This window comes from Nannobrachium achirus, assembly GCF_963921795.1.
Source record: "Nannobrachium achirus genome assembly, chromosome: 14".
In the NCBI taxonomy this organism is placed as follows: Eukaryota; Metazoa; Chordata; class Actinopteri; order Myctophiformes; family Myctophidae; genus Nannobrachium; species Nannobrachium achirus.
The window spans coordinates 14283944-14301980 of NC_137821.1; the positions used below are offsets into that span (position 1 = coordinate 14283944).

General features: G+C 42.8%; 1 protein-coding gene across 1 annotated transcript in view; it reads right to left on the reverse strand.

The window, feature by feature from the left end:
- LOC308297830 (RING finger protein 17-like) overlaps positions 1 to 18037 on the reverse strand; it is a gene marked incomplete at both ends in the record, with an annotated part of 46436 nt that overhangs the window by 13285 nt on the left and 15114 nt on the right. The window contains 16 exons of the mRNA XM_080741397.1: positions 70 to 160; positions 854 to 966; positions 1742 to 1889; positions 4151 to 4426; positions 5407 to 5524; positions 6259 to 6379; positions 6844 to 6959; positions 8115 to 8277; positions 9755 to 9884; positions 10242 to 10429; positions 11132 to 11282; positions 11490 to 11661; positions 14339 to 14497; positions 15164 to 15274; positions 16030 to 16059; positions 17014 to 17291. Coding sequence (XP_080597523.1) covers positions 70 to 160; positions 854 to 966; positions 1742 to 1889; positions 4151 to 4426; positions 5407 to 5524; positions 6259 to 6379; positions 6844 to 6959; positions 8115 to 8277; positions 9755 to 9884; positions 10242 to 10429; positions 11132 to 11282; positions 11490 to 11661; positions 14339 to 14497; positions 15164 to 15274; positions 16030 to 16059; positions 17014 to 17291 — 2365 coding nt within the window. The remainder of the gene's footprint in view (positions 1 to 69; positions 161 to 853; positions 967 to 1741; positions 1890 to 4150; positions 4427 to 5406; positions 5525 to 6258; positions 6380 to 6843; positions 6960 to 8114; positions 8278 to 9754; positions 9885 to 10241; positions 10430 to 11131; positions 11283 to 11489; positions 11662 to 14338; positions 14498 to 15163; positions 15275 to 16029; positions 16060 to 17013; positions 17292 to 18037) is intronic.

Here is an 18037-nt window from a genome sequence, read left to right on the forward strand (position 1 = left end):
CACTGACATAGTAGATAGACTTGCAGAGAGTTTCAAGAGAGATGAAGAGACGTGAGGAGAGACACAGACCTTTATGGTCATGGTGGCCATGGCTCCAGTCACATAGTAGGACATGAAGTCACAGGAGGTGGCCGTCCAAGTGGAGCTGCCTCCAGCTGGCCTGCAGGACGGCGGGACAGAAATTACAGGGTGACAATTAAGGCTGCGATGGAGACGCGTAATAGCGAATCGTAGCTACATTCAGGCAGGAGCTGCACCCCCTGCGTTCTCATTGGCTGAATACAAGAGCGAGAAAACATGGACACCGACATTACTTTTCCAACAAATGCTACGGAGGCGCGCCGTCTCAGGCCACCTTGAGCCATGTGAGACACCACCGAGCGAGTCGCCGTGTCGAGCGTAGTCGCGTGAGCCGACTCAGAGTTACGTACACTGGGGGACAGAATAGTAAATAATGTTTGGGGGAACTGTCACTCAAAGTATCATTCGCCATCACGCGATGGAGACCAGAATCGCTGTTGGACAGAAACCTCCCATCGCCATATTCTGACTTTTTGTGTTTTTTACACTCGTAATTTAACACCCTACTTGATCATACACCAGCGTCACACATCAAAAGTAGCAGATCCGCAAGCTCCTTGAGTTCATGATAGCAAACCAGTACATTGTCGGGTAAGGAAACCTTGTTTGTCCAAAAGAGTCAGTTTTGTGTTTATTATCTAAAGTAGTTTTGTGCCACAGTCTTGTGTGATGAAGCAGGGCTTACCTTTACGAACAAACATTCAAATTTGGAACTTAGAGATACAAGGTTTCTGCCCAACAGTTACAACATATAAAGTTTGTGTCCACTGACCTGATGTTGCAGAGGGTACACTCTAATGCCAGGGAACCAACCAGGGAAGCCTGTAGGGGCCTCAGGTTGCTGGTGTGCACAGACAGGTTGTTGCCATAGTCACAGCGTTTCACCTAAAACACCCACCAGAGGGAGACAGAGAACACGATTTAGATGAGTTTGTACTGCTTGTAGAATGTGTGCCTCATCACTTTGTTTTACCCACCCCAAATTAGAAATGGAAGTACACATGCAATGTAATAGTATGTGCGATATCAATGTGTGTAATCCTATGTTTCATGTGAAATATAATTGGGATATGTGTGAATATATGATTATATGTCAAGTACATTTTATATTTTAAATGGTTTGGCCAATAATTATTTTAGTGGAGTTTATGCAATTCTGTAACTTTGTTCTGCATATCTGAGTAAAGTTATGAATGACAATACAGAGAGAGAGAGAGACAAAGCAGCAATCAAGACCCTTTCTCGCCCCCCTAGTGGCGAGAAAAAGAACCTCTGGGAACTCAGATTGTCAAGACCCTAACTCGGATAGTGTAAAACACGGTTTTCAACTAGGTTTTGATAAGAACCATGGGATGTCAGTGTCTTTGCATGGACCTTTCCTTTGGGTTTTGAAATGTTAACTTGAGGACCTGAAAAGCCTTATATGAAATGGCTCCAGAGGGAATGGAAGCTTTATCTATAGGATAGTGTTCTACACAGAGAAAGTGAGATAAAGAAGAAGGCCCGCACACCGTCTGAAGCTCCCAGAGGAATTTTTTAACCTTCTTCTTTATCTCTATGTACTTATTTTTGCTCAGCACCCGGGAGGTTTTTTGTAAGATGTGCGTGCACATTTGACTTCTACAGAGAGAAAGTAACATGAGCAGAAGATCAGGGATACCTCCGCCATGTTGGTGGATGCAACAGTGTTGCAGATCTGTCCTCTCTCCCAGCAGCCGTTGTTCAGCACAGCACAGAACATGTCCGCCTCCCACTGGATGTCTTGGGCCTCCGTAGAAACATAGTCCTGCTTCAACAGCTCACACAGTCTGGATAGAACACAACGTAGAGGCTTATAGCCTGCAGAGCGCTAGGGTTGGGAGCCACAACCATAGGAACCGGATCAAACATTGAGGTACCGGAGTCAGTTCCATCATATTTTGGAATGGTTTCTGGAAGCGGTTTATCAAACTGTCAGAGATAGTTATGTAGACTTCATGTCTGGCTGCTATACAATTACAACGGCGGTGGTTCTCAAACCTTTTAATATCACGGACAGCATCAACTCTTGAGAGTTTACACATGGAACTGTCTGAGTTCCCTATAGGAATTGTGAAAGAGAACTGTTAAGGAATCGGACTGTTAAAGAGGAAATTGTTAAAGAACCAGAACACAAAACAAGACACAAAAACATTTTTGTTTTTTCACAATATAACGATTTTCATCCATATTGTCATATCACAAATACATCACTATTAGTCTCCAGTGTGGCACATCTGGTTATTGCATTACACATGCTTTATGTGTAGGCTGAGTCATAATGTAATGTTTTTAATCCAATTTGTGGTGGCTGTTATGCCAGTCCCTCTCTCCATGCTCCAACTATTAAAGGAACAATGTCCCTCACGCTCAAAAAACATGCAACAAATACCAAGGCAGATCACAAGTTGGCAATGGATATTTAACCATCAGATGGCACTGGTAAAGAACATTTTATTCAGCTGCCTACCAGAGCGGCTGGCTGCTATACATGTTGTATTAAACTACGGGCAGAATGCTGCAAAACAGACTGGCCAGTATGACTACTAAGGTAACAATAGTCATCTTGAGAATATTGTCGGTGATCCCCGCCCAGTCTCATTGATTGGAGACCTTCCACACCTAGGGCTGTCACGATAAGACATTTTACATGACGATTAATTGTCACTCAAATAATTGCGATTAACGATTTAATTGTGTTTTTGTCGTCGATAATTACATTTCTGTTTGGCTTGTAGGCTTTGAAGATGCACATGGCAGATATGACTCATCTATCTATAAATGCGAGAAGTCTCTGCGTGTCTGTCTGTCTGTGTGTCTGTAATCCGCGTATCTCGAGAACCGTTCGTCCCACCGGCTTCAGATTCGGCACGCGCGTTCCCCGCCGCGGCACGGAGTGCAGTGCCGGGTCTCGACCCGACCCGACGCGCGGTTTTCCCGAACCGGCGCGAAACGTTCGGAATCTCCTTATTTGATTGTTGGTTTATTTGGTTGATTGTTGACATCAGGCTGTTCCGGAGGAAATCGGCGAAAGCTCTGACTCATTGTGACATCACTTCATAAAAGGCTCTGACATCACGTACGCCACACGAGTCAACAAAAAATCTCTGTGAGTGTGTATGTATGTATGTAATCCGCGTATCTCGAGAACCGTTCGTCCCACGGGCACGCGCGTTCTCCATATATGGGCATAAAATGAATGCCCCCATATATGGGCATAAAATGGATTGCAGACAGACAGATACAGATATCTCCATATATGGACATAAATGGACAGAGGCAAACAGATGGTCAAAGATCTCCATATATGGGCATAAAATGGACGCAGACAGACAGATACAGATATCTCCATATATGGGCATAAATGGACACAGGCAAACAGATGTTCAAAACGGGTCCTATGACAACAGGTATAATGAGGTTTGCATTAAAGGGGGAACCGGCACTGTGTCTGCAACACAGTTGGAGGCACAGACAGATACTCCATATATGGGCATAAAATGGACGCAGATATCTCCATATATGGGCATAAAATGGACCCAGAACTATAACTGCAGTGATCTCCATATATGGACATAAAATGGACAGCGACATACAGACAGACAGATAACTCCATATATGGGCATAAATGGACACAGGCAGACAGATGGTCAAAACGGGTCCTATGAAAACAGGTATAATGGGGTTTGCATTAAAGGGCGGGGCATTCATTCCCTATTTACATTGTTCCGAGTTGGCCAGGTCGCCGACTCGGGCGGCCCAGCTTCTAGTAACCTAAATACACAAAGAAATTACTGACATATTTGATAACTTACCACTTAAAAAATAACATTGATAGCGGAAATAGCCGATCTACAAGCTCACAACGCGCGACATGTTGTGAGCTTGTAGATCTGCTATTTCCAATATTTCTGAAAATGTATGAACATTTTTCAACATTCACGATTATGACAAAATAATTGCGATCGTGTGAAATAATTGCTATTAGACAATTATAATTGCTATTAGACAATTATGTAATAATTGTGACAGCCCTGTCCACACCACTCACTTTTTGAACTGGAGACTGTTCCGGGTGAGCTGGACGTAGAAGCTTCCGGGAGAGTTGACATGGGTGACCCTGACTTTGAGCTCATCGAGGCTGGTGGGGAGCTCTAGATTGGGCCGCAAAGCCACGGTGTCCAGGGACTGGTCTCTGAGGCTTCCTCGGTCTGACGCCCCCCCGCTGACGGGCACAGACTCCTGCCCGGAGGCTATGAGGCCCTCCAGTGGAGGGTCCCACACCGGCGAGTCCTCAACACAAGGCTCTGGGTCTTTGTCTCCGACACTGTGGGTAGGACAGGGAGTAGGGCTGTCACAATTATTACATAATTGTCTAATCGTTACTATTTGACATAATCGCAAATATTTGTTCATAATCGTCATAATCGTGAATGTTGAAAAGTGTTCATACATTCAGAAATAGTGGAAATAGCAGATCTACAAGCTCACAACGCGTCGCAGATCGGCTATTTCCACTACCATTGTTATTTTTTAAGCAGAAAGTTGTCAAATATGTCAGTCATTTCTTTGTACATTTGGGTTATGCGTCATATCTGCCATGTGAAACTTCAAAGCCTAAAAGCCGAACAGAAATGTAATTATCAATGACAAAAACACAATTAAATCTTAAATCGCAATTATTTGAGTGACAATTAATCGTCATGTAAAATGTCATATCGTGACAGCCCCAACAGGGAGAGTGCAGAAAGGTAGGAAAGCGTAGATTACAGCAAAAATAAAATCTCACCACTGAAAAGGTTTTGTTAGACCAAGTCCTAAAATGCGCTGTGTGAAACACTGTGAAAAGGAGCCCCCCGCACTAGTGCCGTGTTTCATGAATTATGTTTTGGTCGCCATACAGCCAAACAGTTGAAGAAATTGTAGTACCAGCCCTGACACACAAAAAATCTTTTCTATTTATTTTTAACAAAATGCATTTTCTTTTATAACATATCTGCGATCATCAGGATTTTCTGGATGATTGAACACGGATTCTATTGCTAGTTTGACCACTTTAAATAGGCTTAACCCTTTAATCTTAAAATAACTAATAAGTTGTGGCGCCAGAGAACTTTAATCCATGGGAGGCAGAGGAGAAAAGGTGGTGGGTGGAATAGAGATGTGGACTCGTATTTTAAGGAAAATTCATGTCTGTCTAGATTCATATGTGTACAGTATATGTCAAGACATTGAACGTACTTTATAAAGGTGTATCTTTGTGTGAAATTGAAGTTAAAGTGCAGGATCTACAAACAACGGTCTCACCACGTTCTAAAGCAGGCTAGCTCCTCTGTGATCAGCAACTCGTTTATGTTGGTCAGTGGTCCATCAACGGAACTCTCATACAGAGAGACTGGTAATGGCTTGGATCTGGGCACCCTGGCTACATGGGGGACAGTTAGTGAAAGACCTTACACATACTCAACTGGTGTCAGGTATAAAAGAGACTAGAAATGACAGAAGATGGACATATATACAATGGACATATATACAAAGACAGTAAAGGAATTTTCAATTGATCAGTAAAATTCTGCAAGTGCTGGATTACAATACAGATATAATATTACAGATACAAAAAAGAAGATGGCGTCACTTTCGGCAATGTGAAAATAACAGATTTACAAGCACACAACGCGTCGCGAGGCGGTGTGTGATTGTAGATCAGCTATTTTCACTATTTTGTTTATTTAGAATAATAATAAAAAGGTAGAGGTTTTGGACTTAATAATATCTCAAATGTATATAGCGCTTTTCTGAGTACCCAAAGACGCTTTACATGGGGCAAAGGAGAACAAAGCTAGAATAAACAACTTAAAAAAAAAAAAAAAAATAAGACCAGGGAATAAAACGATTTAAAAACAATTAAACATAAACTGGGTTAGCTGTGGAAAGCAACATGAAAGAGGTGGGTTTTGAGGCCAGTTTTGAAGGTGTGGATGGTGGGGGCATCTCTGGCCGGGGAGTGCACATATTTGCATATATACAAGGTTTCCACCGACAGCGACAATGAATATACTACATCTAATCCTTCCTTGTGTCCGAGATTGTGACCAATTTCTAAATATTTCCAGCAATTTCACGACCATGATGAGCCCTTGGCTTTCAACAGTACAGTACCTGTGGCCAGGACAGTGACCCCCGGCTTCTGGAAAGTGAGGCTGTGGAATCTTTTAATAGACGTTTCACTCCAGGTGACTCCGTCGTGAGGAAGCACGTTGGACAGACAACACTGAATGGCCTGTGGGGAACGCAGGGGGACACAGCGACACATTAGACCTGGACACTGCTGGAGAGCAGTTGATCTCAACCTTTTCAGGCCGTGACCCCCCCAAAAATAATACCCCTCACCCTGCACAAGCACATGGAATTGTAGGAGTTGGCATTACATTTAGTTTGACTCGATTCATTCCATTGTGAAAATAGCCGATCTACATGCTGTTGCGAGGCGTTGTGAGCATGTAGATCTGCTATTTTACAATTTGTCCAATGTTTGACCAAAGGTACTAAAACGGTATTTTAAGTCCTTTAATTGTGGTATTGATACTTTTACTTTCAAGAAATGTGAGTACCGGTACTTTTTCCACCACCTGGGCTATATACAGAAGTACTAAGGCTGTCATCAGGGAAATCATGTGATGCGAGCCAACACAGTGAAGATTTTATTACATTACAGAAAATAAACATGTTCAACTTGGCTCTAACCATGATAGGGAGGGCGAAGAACTCATCCTTGATCTTCCTCAACTCGCTGACAGAAAGGATGTCCGTGTTTCCAAAGTCCACATACATCACTTCCACCTTCCTGCCCCCAGGATGTCCTACACACACACACACACACACGCACGCACACACGCACGCACGCACGCACACACACACACCACACAGGACTGTGTTACCGTATCAAGAAAGCTGACGTGACGTCACACAAAAATTCTTGCCATTCCTCAAGATTTTAAAAAGGTTTCAAAAGTAGCCGATGTACAAGCTAGAACAGACAAACTATAAAAATAGGGTTAAAGTGGTTGTTACTCATTTTGCCGGGGACCCCCCCAGCAAAATGAGGAACGCGTCACGTTGTGAGCTTGTAGATTAGCTACTTTCAGAGCAGAAACAAAAAAAAAAAAGTATTTTAGTTCTACTCTTCTCCACAAGTCCCTCCTTGACATTTTAGTCAAGTTTTTATTTGTTGATGACATTTTATATATTTGAAAGTCAATATATGTAGTCTTAGCTTTTTCATAGTCATTTCATTGTCATAGTTTTAGTCAGCGAAATCAACACTAGGGATGAGACTATAACCGCTATTATCGTATCACAGAGATCTAAATTTATCGTGAAATTATCCTCCGTCATGCACTGGGATCAATTCACCTTTTGTTTGCCGAGCTGCATATCCGGTACATTTAAAGTTTAAACCCTCTTGGTAACTCGGACCTGGAAATAACATACTTTTTTCCCCCACTCTATACCATATCTCTTTGCCAAAAGAAATAGCAGATCTACATGCTCACAACGTGCTGTGAGCTTGTAAAGCTATTTCTTGGCAAATAGGATAACGGATGTTGGGGATATTTGGATTATTGCGGTAATATCGTAAATCGCAATTTTTTTGGTCACAATAATCGTGACATGAAATTGTCCCATCCCTAATCAACACTAAAGGTCTTTGCACACTGCTGCGTTTTTCGGGCCGAATATCGGAGTGAATTTCGGAGCGCGTGAATAAAAAAAATCAACCTCACGTTTATGTCAATCACGTTTGAACACTGCCGCCCGTTTCGTATTTATTTTCGAACCAGGGTTGATTTTTTCCGATTTTCGCAACTGTCGCCACTGGGTCCTTTGCTCTATCTCTCTCTTCTCTCTCTCTCTCTCTCCTTGGCCTGAAAAATGCTTTAGAGGATTTCGGATTTCCAAAACGCAACAAAAACATGCAGTGTAGTGTGCAACCAGCTTAACACACACACTCTTACCTATGACCTTGGCTCTGTTCCAGCTCTGGTCGTCGTAGCGTGCCACGCAGGCCTGCTGGAGGACGGGGCAGTAGAGCTGCAGGTCGTTGTCTTCAGCCTCAGGCAGGCTGGAGTAGAACTCCTGCAGCTTATTGGACAGCAACAGGAACTCCATGCTGTCGATCTGGGAGGGAGGAGGAGAGAGATAGACGGAAGGACTTTTCTATAGGGATGGACGATCGATCAGGCATCTTTGATTTGATTTCTTTAATTTGCACAACAGTTTATATACAGATCCTTCTCGAAAAATTTGAATATTGTGTAAAAATAAATTGTCTTGAAACCTTCATATATTTCTTGAAACTTTCATATATTCTAGATACATTGGATATTCAGTGAATTATTCCAAACCTTTTTTTGTTACAATTTTGAATTTGTATGGCATACAGCTTATGAATATCAAAAGTCCATATTTCAAATATTACAATATTACACGAGACCACTCAAAACAAGGATTTTTATTAGAGAAATGTCAACCTTCTGAAATCAGAGTTGCTAGAAGTCCAATGGGAAGTTTCCGAAGTCGGTTATGATTTGGGGTGCTATGGCATCTGCAATGCTTTTTCCACACAATATTCTAATTTTTCGAGAAGGATCTATATATGCGCATGAAAGGGGAAGACGGAGCAAGAGATCAGCTGGAGAATCGGAGTAGCAGAGTAGCTGAATCGCACTGTTGTGACGAAAAGAGAGTTGAGCCAGAAGACAAAGCTCTCTGTCTACCGGGCAAGACCTTTTTTTATAGCACGTCAAATAAGAACTGTGTTCCAAAAATAAACAAACGATTCTGTCTGTTTGACCCATGGATATGAAGGATCAACATGATGGCGAGAACAGTTACTTTCTCACATGTTCTGTATCAAATATGAGTGACTGACTATCGTAAATGATACAGAGCCACCTCCCTGACAATGTCGCCGAGACAGTTTGTTAATTCTTGGACCACAAAGCTTACATTATATAAGACGATTTTAAGACAACCCAATGTTATTCTGCGGGAGAGTGTTTTTTGCAGGTCTTTCAGTCCGAGTGTATCAAAAAAGCAACTGGGTTAAGGCAGCGGAAGCTTGTGATTGGCTGCGCGGAGGTGACGAAAGTCAGGGGGAAGGACCTAAACCTAACCTTAACCCTAACCTCAGTAAAACTAACGCTGGTGAATGCTTACCTGGTGAAATGCTAACCTGCCGATGCTGGTGAATGCTAACCTGGTGAATGTTAATCTGGTCGGACCAACGGTGCTTAAAGGAGCTATAGTCAACTTTTTCATGAAAAACGAATGCTAAAATAAAAATGTTTCGAAAATATTTTATAAAAAAATAAGCTTCATATATGTGTTTCTATTCAAAAATGACCACAAAAAGCGTAAAATAATGCACATGGCAGATATGACACATTTGACAACTTTTGACAACAATTATGGCGATTATCACAAAATAATTGCAATTATGTCAAATAATTGCGATTATGTCAAATAACTCAGATTATGTCAAATAATTGCGATTAGACGATTATGTAATAATTGTGACAGCCCTACGGTTGTGTGTGTGTGTGTGTGTGTGTGTGTGTGTGTGTGTGTGTGTGTGTGTGTGTGTGTGTGTTACCAGTTGTATGTAGAAGTCTGAGGGGCTGTTGATATGAGTGACCACCGCGTTGCATTCCCTGCCCACCTTTGGGTAGTTACAAGGGTAGTATTGTAGAGGGGTCCTACTGGAGGGCAGCGGGGTATAGAACCTGAGGAAGAGTCCATTTGAATCTTAAGACTTTACCCAATTGGTTCCTAACCTTTTAACCCGTGACCCAAAAGAGAAATGAGACATTTGGCAGGGACCTAAACTAGTGAAAATAGCAGATCTACAAGGCAAGCACACAATGCGTCGTTTTCGTGCCGCGTTGTGAGCTTGTATATGGGCTATTTTCACTACTTCTTAAACATTGTATTCTTTTTTGTAATCTTTAGTGTGAGAACTATGGATTCAGAAGGCATTTGTAGAATCGGCATCAGGTGTTATTTTAACTCACCCAATGGTTATTTCTAAACAATAAAATCAAATTCTCAACAAAAAGAGAAAAAAGAAAAGAAAATCAAACCTGGCCACTTCTAAGAAGATCAGGTATTCTCTAACAGAGATGGGCATTTTGCTGGCTTTGTCCATGGGAGCCTTCCCGAGGTCAACCAGCAGACAGTCTTTGTCCTGTCCGTACAGCTTCATCTCCACCAGTGCTGAGCCCACCACACTGCGGAACTCTGAGCGAGCCTCCCTGCTCCAGCCTCTGATCTGGGAACACACACACAGGGCTGTCACGATTATAACAATTTACATGCCGATTCATTTTGTTTTTGTCGTTGACAATTACATTTCTGTTGGCTTGTAGGCTTTGAAGTTGTACATGGCAGACGTTACACATAACCTAAATATACGAAGAAATTACATATTTGACGACTTTATATTAAAGGAGCTATAGTCAACTTTTTCTTGAAAAACGGATGCTAAAATAAAAATAATGTTTCGAAAATATTTTATAAAAAAATAAGCTTCATATATGTGTTTCTATTCAAAAACGACCACAATAATGATAAAATAATCATTTTGGCCATTGTCAGACCGACACTTTGTTTACATTCTAGTCTATAGACTAGGATGTAAACAAAGTGTCGGCCCTACAATGAAAAAGTTGACTATAGCTCCTTTAAAAAAAGAACATTGATAGTGGAAATAGCCGATCAACAAGCGATGCGACGCGTTGAGGGACCCCTATACAAGGTTTCTGCTTATGTTTTTGACAATAGCAAATCTACACACTCACAGCGCGGCGGTCACAACACGTTGTGTGAGCTTGTAGGTCTGCTATTTTCAAACAGCTGATGTAAAGTGATAAGTAACACTTTTGGGCTTGATTTCAATTCATAGACCTGACAACTCGTTTCTCTTGCAAAAATCGGGCAATACTGTGTGCATCCCAAACGTCAGTGTTCCTACCAGGTCGACGGGGATCAGATCCTTCAGGGAGCATTTGATGGCTTGAGGAGCCAAGCGTCTCAGCTCTTTCTGCAGCAACTCTCCCACCTTCCTCAGGTGCTCATGAACATCCTCCAGTATGGAGTCATCGGTCATCATCATCCCCTTCTCACTTGGTGATGGTGCAGGGGTGGGGGCAGGATGAAGCAGTTGAGAAGAAAACAAAGTGTTGATTGTTAGAAGAGTTAAGCGCAAGGGAATATAGGAAAGCTTGCCCACAAAATACGCTCGGCCGGTGTTTTAATGCCCCTCCACCTTGGGCCGTAGTAACTCAGTCGTCCCCCCCCCGCCACCCCCCCCGTGACGCTCCTGTACGTACCTTTCGAATCGGACGTACTTGGCGAAGCCGTAGTCCACCAGGAACATTCTGAGGCTGGAGATCTTGGTGACGGGGCAAGAGGTCACTACTTCCTGTGTGCCCCGCTGCATTATCTCTTCTACTGTCGCCCGACACCACACACCCTCCTTGGCTCTCACACACACCACACCACCTGGACACACACACACACATACACATTCATTACGTTTCTGTCCTTATGGTGCACACAAACAAAAAATGTCCTTTTTTGAAGCGGTGACTAGCCGCTTCCAATATATGGTCATGTCTGTCCTATGCCTTGTCCTCACTCACTCACTCACCGTCGTCCAGTACGAACAGGATCTGCGCATGCGCGCGAGAGAGAGAGAGAGAGAGAGAGAGAGAAAGAAAGAAAGAGAGAGAGAGAGAGAGAGAGAGAGAGAGAGAGCCAGACAGACAGAGCAAGCGATGCTGATTTCTAAACCGAAAGTGAAACTTACAAACCGCACGGAGAAAACAGAGAGAGAGAGAGAGAGAGAGAGTCCACGCATGCACTGTCGTGCTATAGGCTGTTGTGTGATCAGTGCCGTTATCACACAAAACGAGCTGCATGCCCCTATAAATCACTTGTGCAACTGTGCAAGAAAGAAAAGTGTAAATCCATTGATAGAAGACAGTGCTTCTGCTTGCCTACACTGTAAAAAAACATGCCTTCACTTTCTGACCACCGCAAAAAAACGGGACATTGGATTGAGTACACTAAATTCATAGATCTAGAACACATAGAATAAAAAACAGATCTGGAACAGCTCAAATTCACCGCTTCACTTTCGAACCGAGGTTTGATTTTTGATTTTTACAAGATCATCTAGTTTTCTAACGCCCAGTATAGTATGCATTAAGGGAGGGCATAAAAACCGTTTCACTCAAACACCGCGATTGTTAAAGCCACAATATTAAAATCGAATCTTAGCAAGTTCACAATCGTCATTATTGTTTTTCCTTTTCTTTCTTTTTTTCATGTCAGAAGGACTGACGGACGTCATCTGGTGACATTGAAGCATATGATTCAAATGGTTTGTATTGTACTAGAACATTTAAATGTTATAGCATATACAAAGCAAACACAATAAATCATAATATTGAAACGCAACTATCGCTGTATCGCAACATAAATTGAATTCGGCACCATAGGTGTCGAGATTGAATCGGGAAGTAAATCGTCCCACCACGTGTGCATTAGGCCACAGACCCCAATAAATCAAGATTGAATTGGTTGCGTTTGTACACTCATGACTTACAGAACATTAAACCATTAAGACCTGAGGCCGATTCTATAAATGTCTTACCAGTAGTTCTTTCAAGATTTTTCTAATAATTTGATAAAATAGTAGAAGTAGACGCACTGTGAGCTTGTATATCTGCTATTATAATATGATCCTGTATGTGTAAGGACATTCCTTATGACTAGATTAATAGACAAGGGTAGAAAATGGTTCTCATTTTGTAAGGACCTTCCTTTAACTAGATTAACACAGAAAAGACTGATGATCATTCTGACTGTGTGCTAGGGCAGTGGTTTTCAAACTTTTTGTGCCCAAGGAAGGCACATCAAAGGGCAAATCAAAATATCAAGCTTGATATATCACGTTGTGAGCTTGTGGTTCTGCTATTTTCAACACAACTTCCAAGTGTTGAAACAAATCTTGTATTTTGGTCCACTCCCTGGCACAAAATATTCTCAGATGGGGGTCTGCAGCCAAATCATTTGTTTGAGTGTTCTCATATGTTTGATCACTGTACTATGGGGGATAAGCATTACCACACACACATGCACACACACACACACGCACACACTAGGCCTGTCCTCTAAAAATCGACGCGTCGTTTTAAGCCCCGGGAATCGACCCCAATTGTTTGAGTCGAGGAGTCGAAAATATATATATTTTTATATCACCAGTTAGCCTACTACTGCGGTGCACTGCTGGACTGGTGTCATGTACTTCCAATTGAGAGATGTAGCAATTGGCGAACAGTTATTTATTGTCTCGCACCAGCGTAGGGGTGAAAGTGAGACGGAACGGCCAGAACCGCCGCTTCGTTGGAGCCGGGACGGTGTTCCGTTAAGAGGAGAAGCACGCTGTCAAAATCCCATATTGAATAACCTGCCACTGTGCCACAGCACACACGCACGTCCACTAAGTAATTAAACAATCTACTAAAGTCAAATTAACATACACAAGTGTAGGCTACTAGTTACATTTTATAATTATAGTGCTTCTGAATTGTTCCAGTGTTGTAAGTAATCCATGATGATGTTTGTAGTTTGTTTCGCTGTGTTTGCGTCCATGACATGTCCACACTGAGGGCTCCAGCTGGGAGCTGTACCTCCAGCTATTTATGATCCGTTTCTGAAATTAATCCGTTCTCGACACCGACTCATTACTCTGTCAGTGCTCCGTGTCCCGCGACTGCGGACTGGATCCCATCGTTCATTTAAAAGAACCGTTCAAGAGAGCGGAATCGTTCGCGAATGTCTCATCTCTACTGCACGGCAGTGGATGCTGCCGAGACGGGGCAGAGTTGATCAGCGGAGACGTTTTATTTGTTTTAACGGTGTGTTGTACATTGCTATGCAGATAATGTTTGTGCTCGCGCACCGATATCACCGAAAACACCGTGCATTCAATTCATCTTAATGTATTATTGTGTTTTGTTGATGTGGACGTTTAAAGCAACACTTTTTTTTCTTTTTTTTTTACACAAAGTAGACTATAAAACGATTCGTCGACGCGTCGGAATGAACCCCTCGACTCGAGTCGATTTCAAAAATCCCGAGTCGAGGACAGCCCTAGCGCACACACACACACCGGTCTTAATTGTGTCTCTAAGAGAGAAAAGGCTCTCGTCTCCACAACAGTTCTCGCTGATCTTCCTGGTAAGCGTGACGTGGTGCTTCCTCTCAGCATGGTAGCGCACGTAGAAATGGTTTGGGTTGACCACATAGAGGACCTGCACCAACTGGCACTCTGGAAGAGACAAACAGTACATGATAGCAAGCCTGCCATTAGCCAGACTGATAACATGGATTCACTTGCATGTTCCTCCACAGCATCAACATGTGATACGAGTGAAACGGTGATAATATACAGTCAGGGTTCCCACACATTTTTACCAATTCATTTCCAAAACCTTTCCAGAATTTTAACCCGATTTCCAGGACTATATAACAATAATTCAGCTCAATAACAGGTCGCTTACTCCTATGCGCAATGCCCAAAGACAGGTAGTGTATGCCAGTGGTTCTCAACCTTTTCAGGCCGTGACCCCCGAAATAATCATATTTGAACTGGGGACCCGGGCACCCTGACGAGCACTAAGAGTTGAGGAATTTTGTATAACACGGTTCTATTGTGAAAATAGCCGATCTACATGCTCACAACGCCGTTGTGAGCATGTAAATCTGCTATTTTCACAATTTCTGCCTCTATATATTTGACAATTTGGTTGATTTCAGAGGTATTAACAAAATCAATAACCAAAGACAATGCATAGCTATGTTTTCCAGGACCTTCCAGGACCCTTGATCAATCCCAAAACCTTTCCAGTACTGGAAAAATATTTTTCTAATTTCAAAATATTTCCAGGAATTTCATGACCGTGGGAACCCTGTACAGTGGTATTTTCCTCCATACCTGTCCTACATGGTTCTTGGACAGGCGTTGTTTCCACTTTCCTTTTCCACTTGCTCTTCCCTTTATTACCGGCCAGCCCAGGAGCCGTGGGTTTGAGAGCGTGGGGTGGACCTGCAAAAAGGACCAGAGGGTTCCAAATGTCTGACACAATGAATGACCATCAATGGGAATGTTTTAAAACCCTAATATATACTTCGTTGACCAGGGTTGTTTCGCCTCTACACCCAAAATAGCTGATCTACTGTACAATAGTGATGGGCAATCCCGTTCATTTCAGTGAACGGATCATTTCGTTCACGTTCACGGTATTGATCCGTTCAAAAGATTTGTTCAAATGATTCGTTCGTAGCGCGATCGTCCCGTGAAAAACACAATCGCGGAAGCGTTTTTAGTACGTCGCGAGTACAGCCCGCCGTCGCGTTCCCGTCTGCCGGCCGGGGCTATTAGGATGAGGGGCGGGGGTGTGAACGAAAGTGTGAACGACCCATTTCAGGGATTTGAACGAATCGTTCACGAGTCATGCTAATGATTCGATTCTTATGAACGAATCACTCATGAACGACACATCACTACTGTACAAGCTCACTACGCATCTTAACACATTCTAAGCTTGTAGATCAGCTATTTTTGGGATGGTTGCCTATTGTGAAATGCCCATAATAAGTGTTTAATAATTATAATTGATCCTTTTCTTTGCCATTATTATCATTTACATGGTAGGCATTTTAGTTAAGTGCTATTATATTTTTAAAAGAATTGTTGTTTGATTGAATACTTTATTAGTCTGAAATGTAAACAGCACATGGTATATTAAGACATTTAGGCTAAAAGACATAATATCCCTAATCAGAGTTGCTTGCTCTCACCTTTCACATATTCAGCCCAACGAGACAATTCTGGAAGAAATTAAAAACATATATTGAGCGCACATCAAAAACACATCCATAATGCCATTACACAACAGCTCTATTACAAATTGCCATTAATGAGCTGGTGTTTTGTGTGTCTAATGTGCAGAGCTCATCGGTGTTATCAGAAATGAGTGCCGCATTAAATGACGTTTCAGAGGAAAACCAAGTCCCCATTCTCTCGACATTTCTTCGTTTCCGCTTTGCTTGCCTCGTTTCCTCCATGCATCCTCTGTGGGAGGGACTAATATGCAAGGAAAGGACGCAAGTGAAGAAAAACAAGGATTTAATTTAGCGCAATGGCTCTTGAACTTTTCAGGCTGCAACCCGCCAAAATAACCATTATTTGAACTGAGACATTACATTTCGTTTGACTCAGTTCCACGGATAAATGGTGTGAAAATGTTTGCCTCTTTCTTATAGGTAATAATTGACAAGTTGGCCCATGATTGACAATTTTCATAGTATAGTTTGTTGATTACTGTACTTTTGATGCAATAATGGTGTTTTTGTTTTGTTTGACTGAGAAAACAATGTTGCACATTAAGCAAATCATCCGAGGACGGAGCCCCCAAAAAGCATTCTGGGACCCGGTCCAGTTTGAGAACCACTGATTTAGAGACATGGGACTCACCTATAGAAATAAAATAACTTCCCACTACTTCCCCCATCGTCACTGTCGGGCAGAAACCTCGTATCTCCAAGTTTCAAATTTGTACTTTTTTCACCAAGTAAAGCCCTGCTTCATCATACAATGCTGTCGCACAAAAGTAGTGAAAACAGCCGATCTACAAGCACACAACGCCTCGCGGCCTCGCGTGCTTGTAGATCTGCTATTTTCACTAGTTTAATTCATTTTTTTAAATGATAAATACAAAACAAACGGTCTTGGACATACAAGGTTTCCACCCGACAACGACGCTATGTATCCCTCCCCTCTACCTTCCTCCTCCATCTCCATGTCGTCCTCTTCCTCCACCACCACGTCTGGTCCAGTGTCAACCTCAGCAGGATAAAGCTGCTGCTGCCGCCGAGCGTGGCTGGACTTGGGGTGAGGGGTTCCTGGCCTTGGGGCGGGGCAGCGACCGCCCGCTCTGCCGGCCCGCCGCCTGAAGAACTCTCTGCGGCGGACGGGAGGGGGCTGGTACCAGCGCCAGGGGGTCTTTCTGCCGCTGGGGGCAGCCTCCTGTTGCCTGCTGGGAACTCTGTCCTCAGTCAGACTGACAAAAAAAAAGACTTCATTACCATCAAGAGCAGTGGTTCTCAACCTTTTCAGGCGACGACCCTGCTAAATACTCATATTTTAACTCATTCTGTGCCACCTTTTCACCACTAGAGGGCGCCCAATGGCCATAGAATGCTACATTGACAAGTGCTGGTATATGCACAAGCCCTGTGCAGCCATGACTCGCCTGAACACTTTCCTTTGTTCATGTACAGGAACAGGATGAAGTTAGCTTGAAGTTAGCTATTGACTACCAAGCATTTTAGAAGCCCTATCTTCGGCGATTTAGCCATGATTAAACCTTGCACACCTCATGGATATGCATGGAACAGAGAAAATGAGCTCTAAAGATCCTGGATTGCATTGGAGTGGATGGTAAATATCGGCGGCGCGACGCTCTCGCGGGCCGTGTAAACAGATGACGGCCAGCGGCGCGGCTCGAAAAAAAAAAAAAAACCGAACTAGTTCGGGATCGGCACCCTGATAAGGACAAATAAAGCCGAACTAGTTCGGGATTGGCACAGTAAGAGTTAACTGGGGAACCCCCCACCCTGAAGGGCACTAAAAGTTGAGGCATTAGATTTTGTATAACACGGTTCAGATCTACATGCTCACACCGCCTCGCAACGAGACGTTATCAAGGCATTGTGAGCATGAAGCTATTTTCACATTTTCTGTCTCTAATATTTGACAATTTGTCCAATGTTTAATTTGTCATTTTAGAGGTATTAAGAAGTCCTT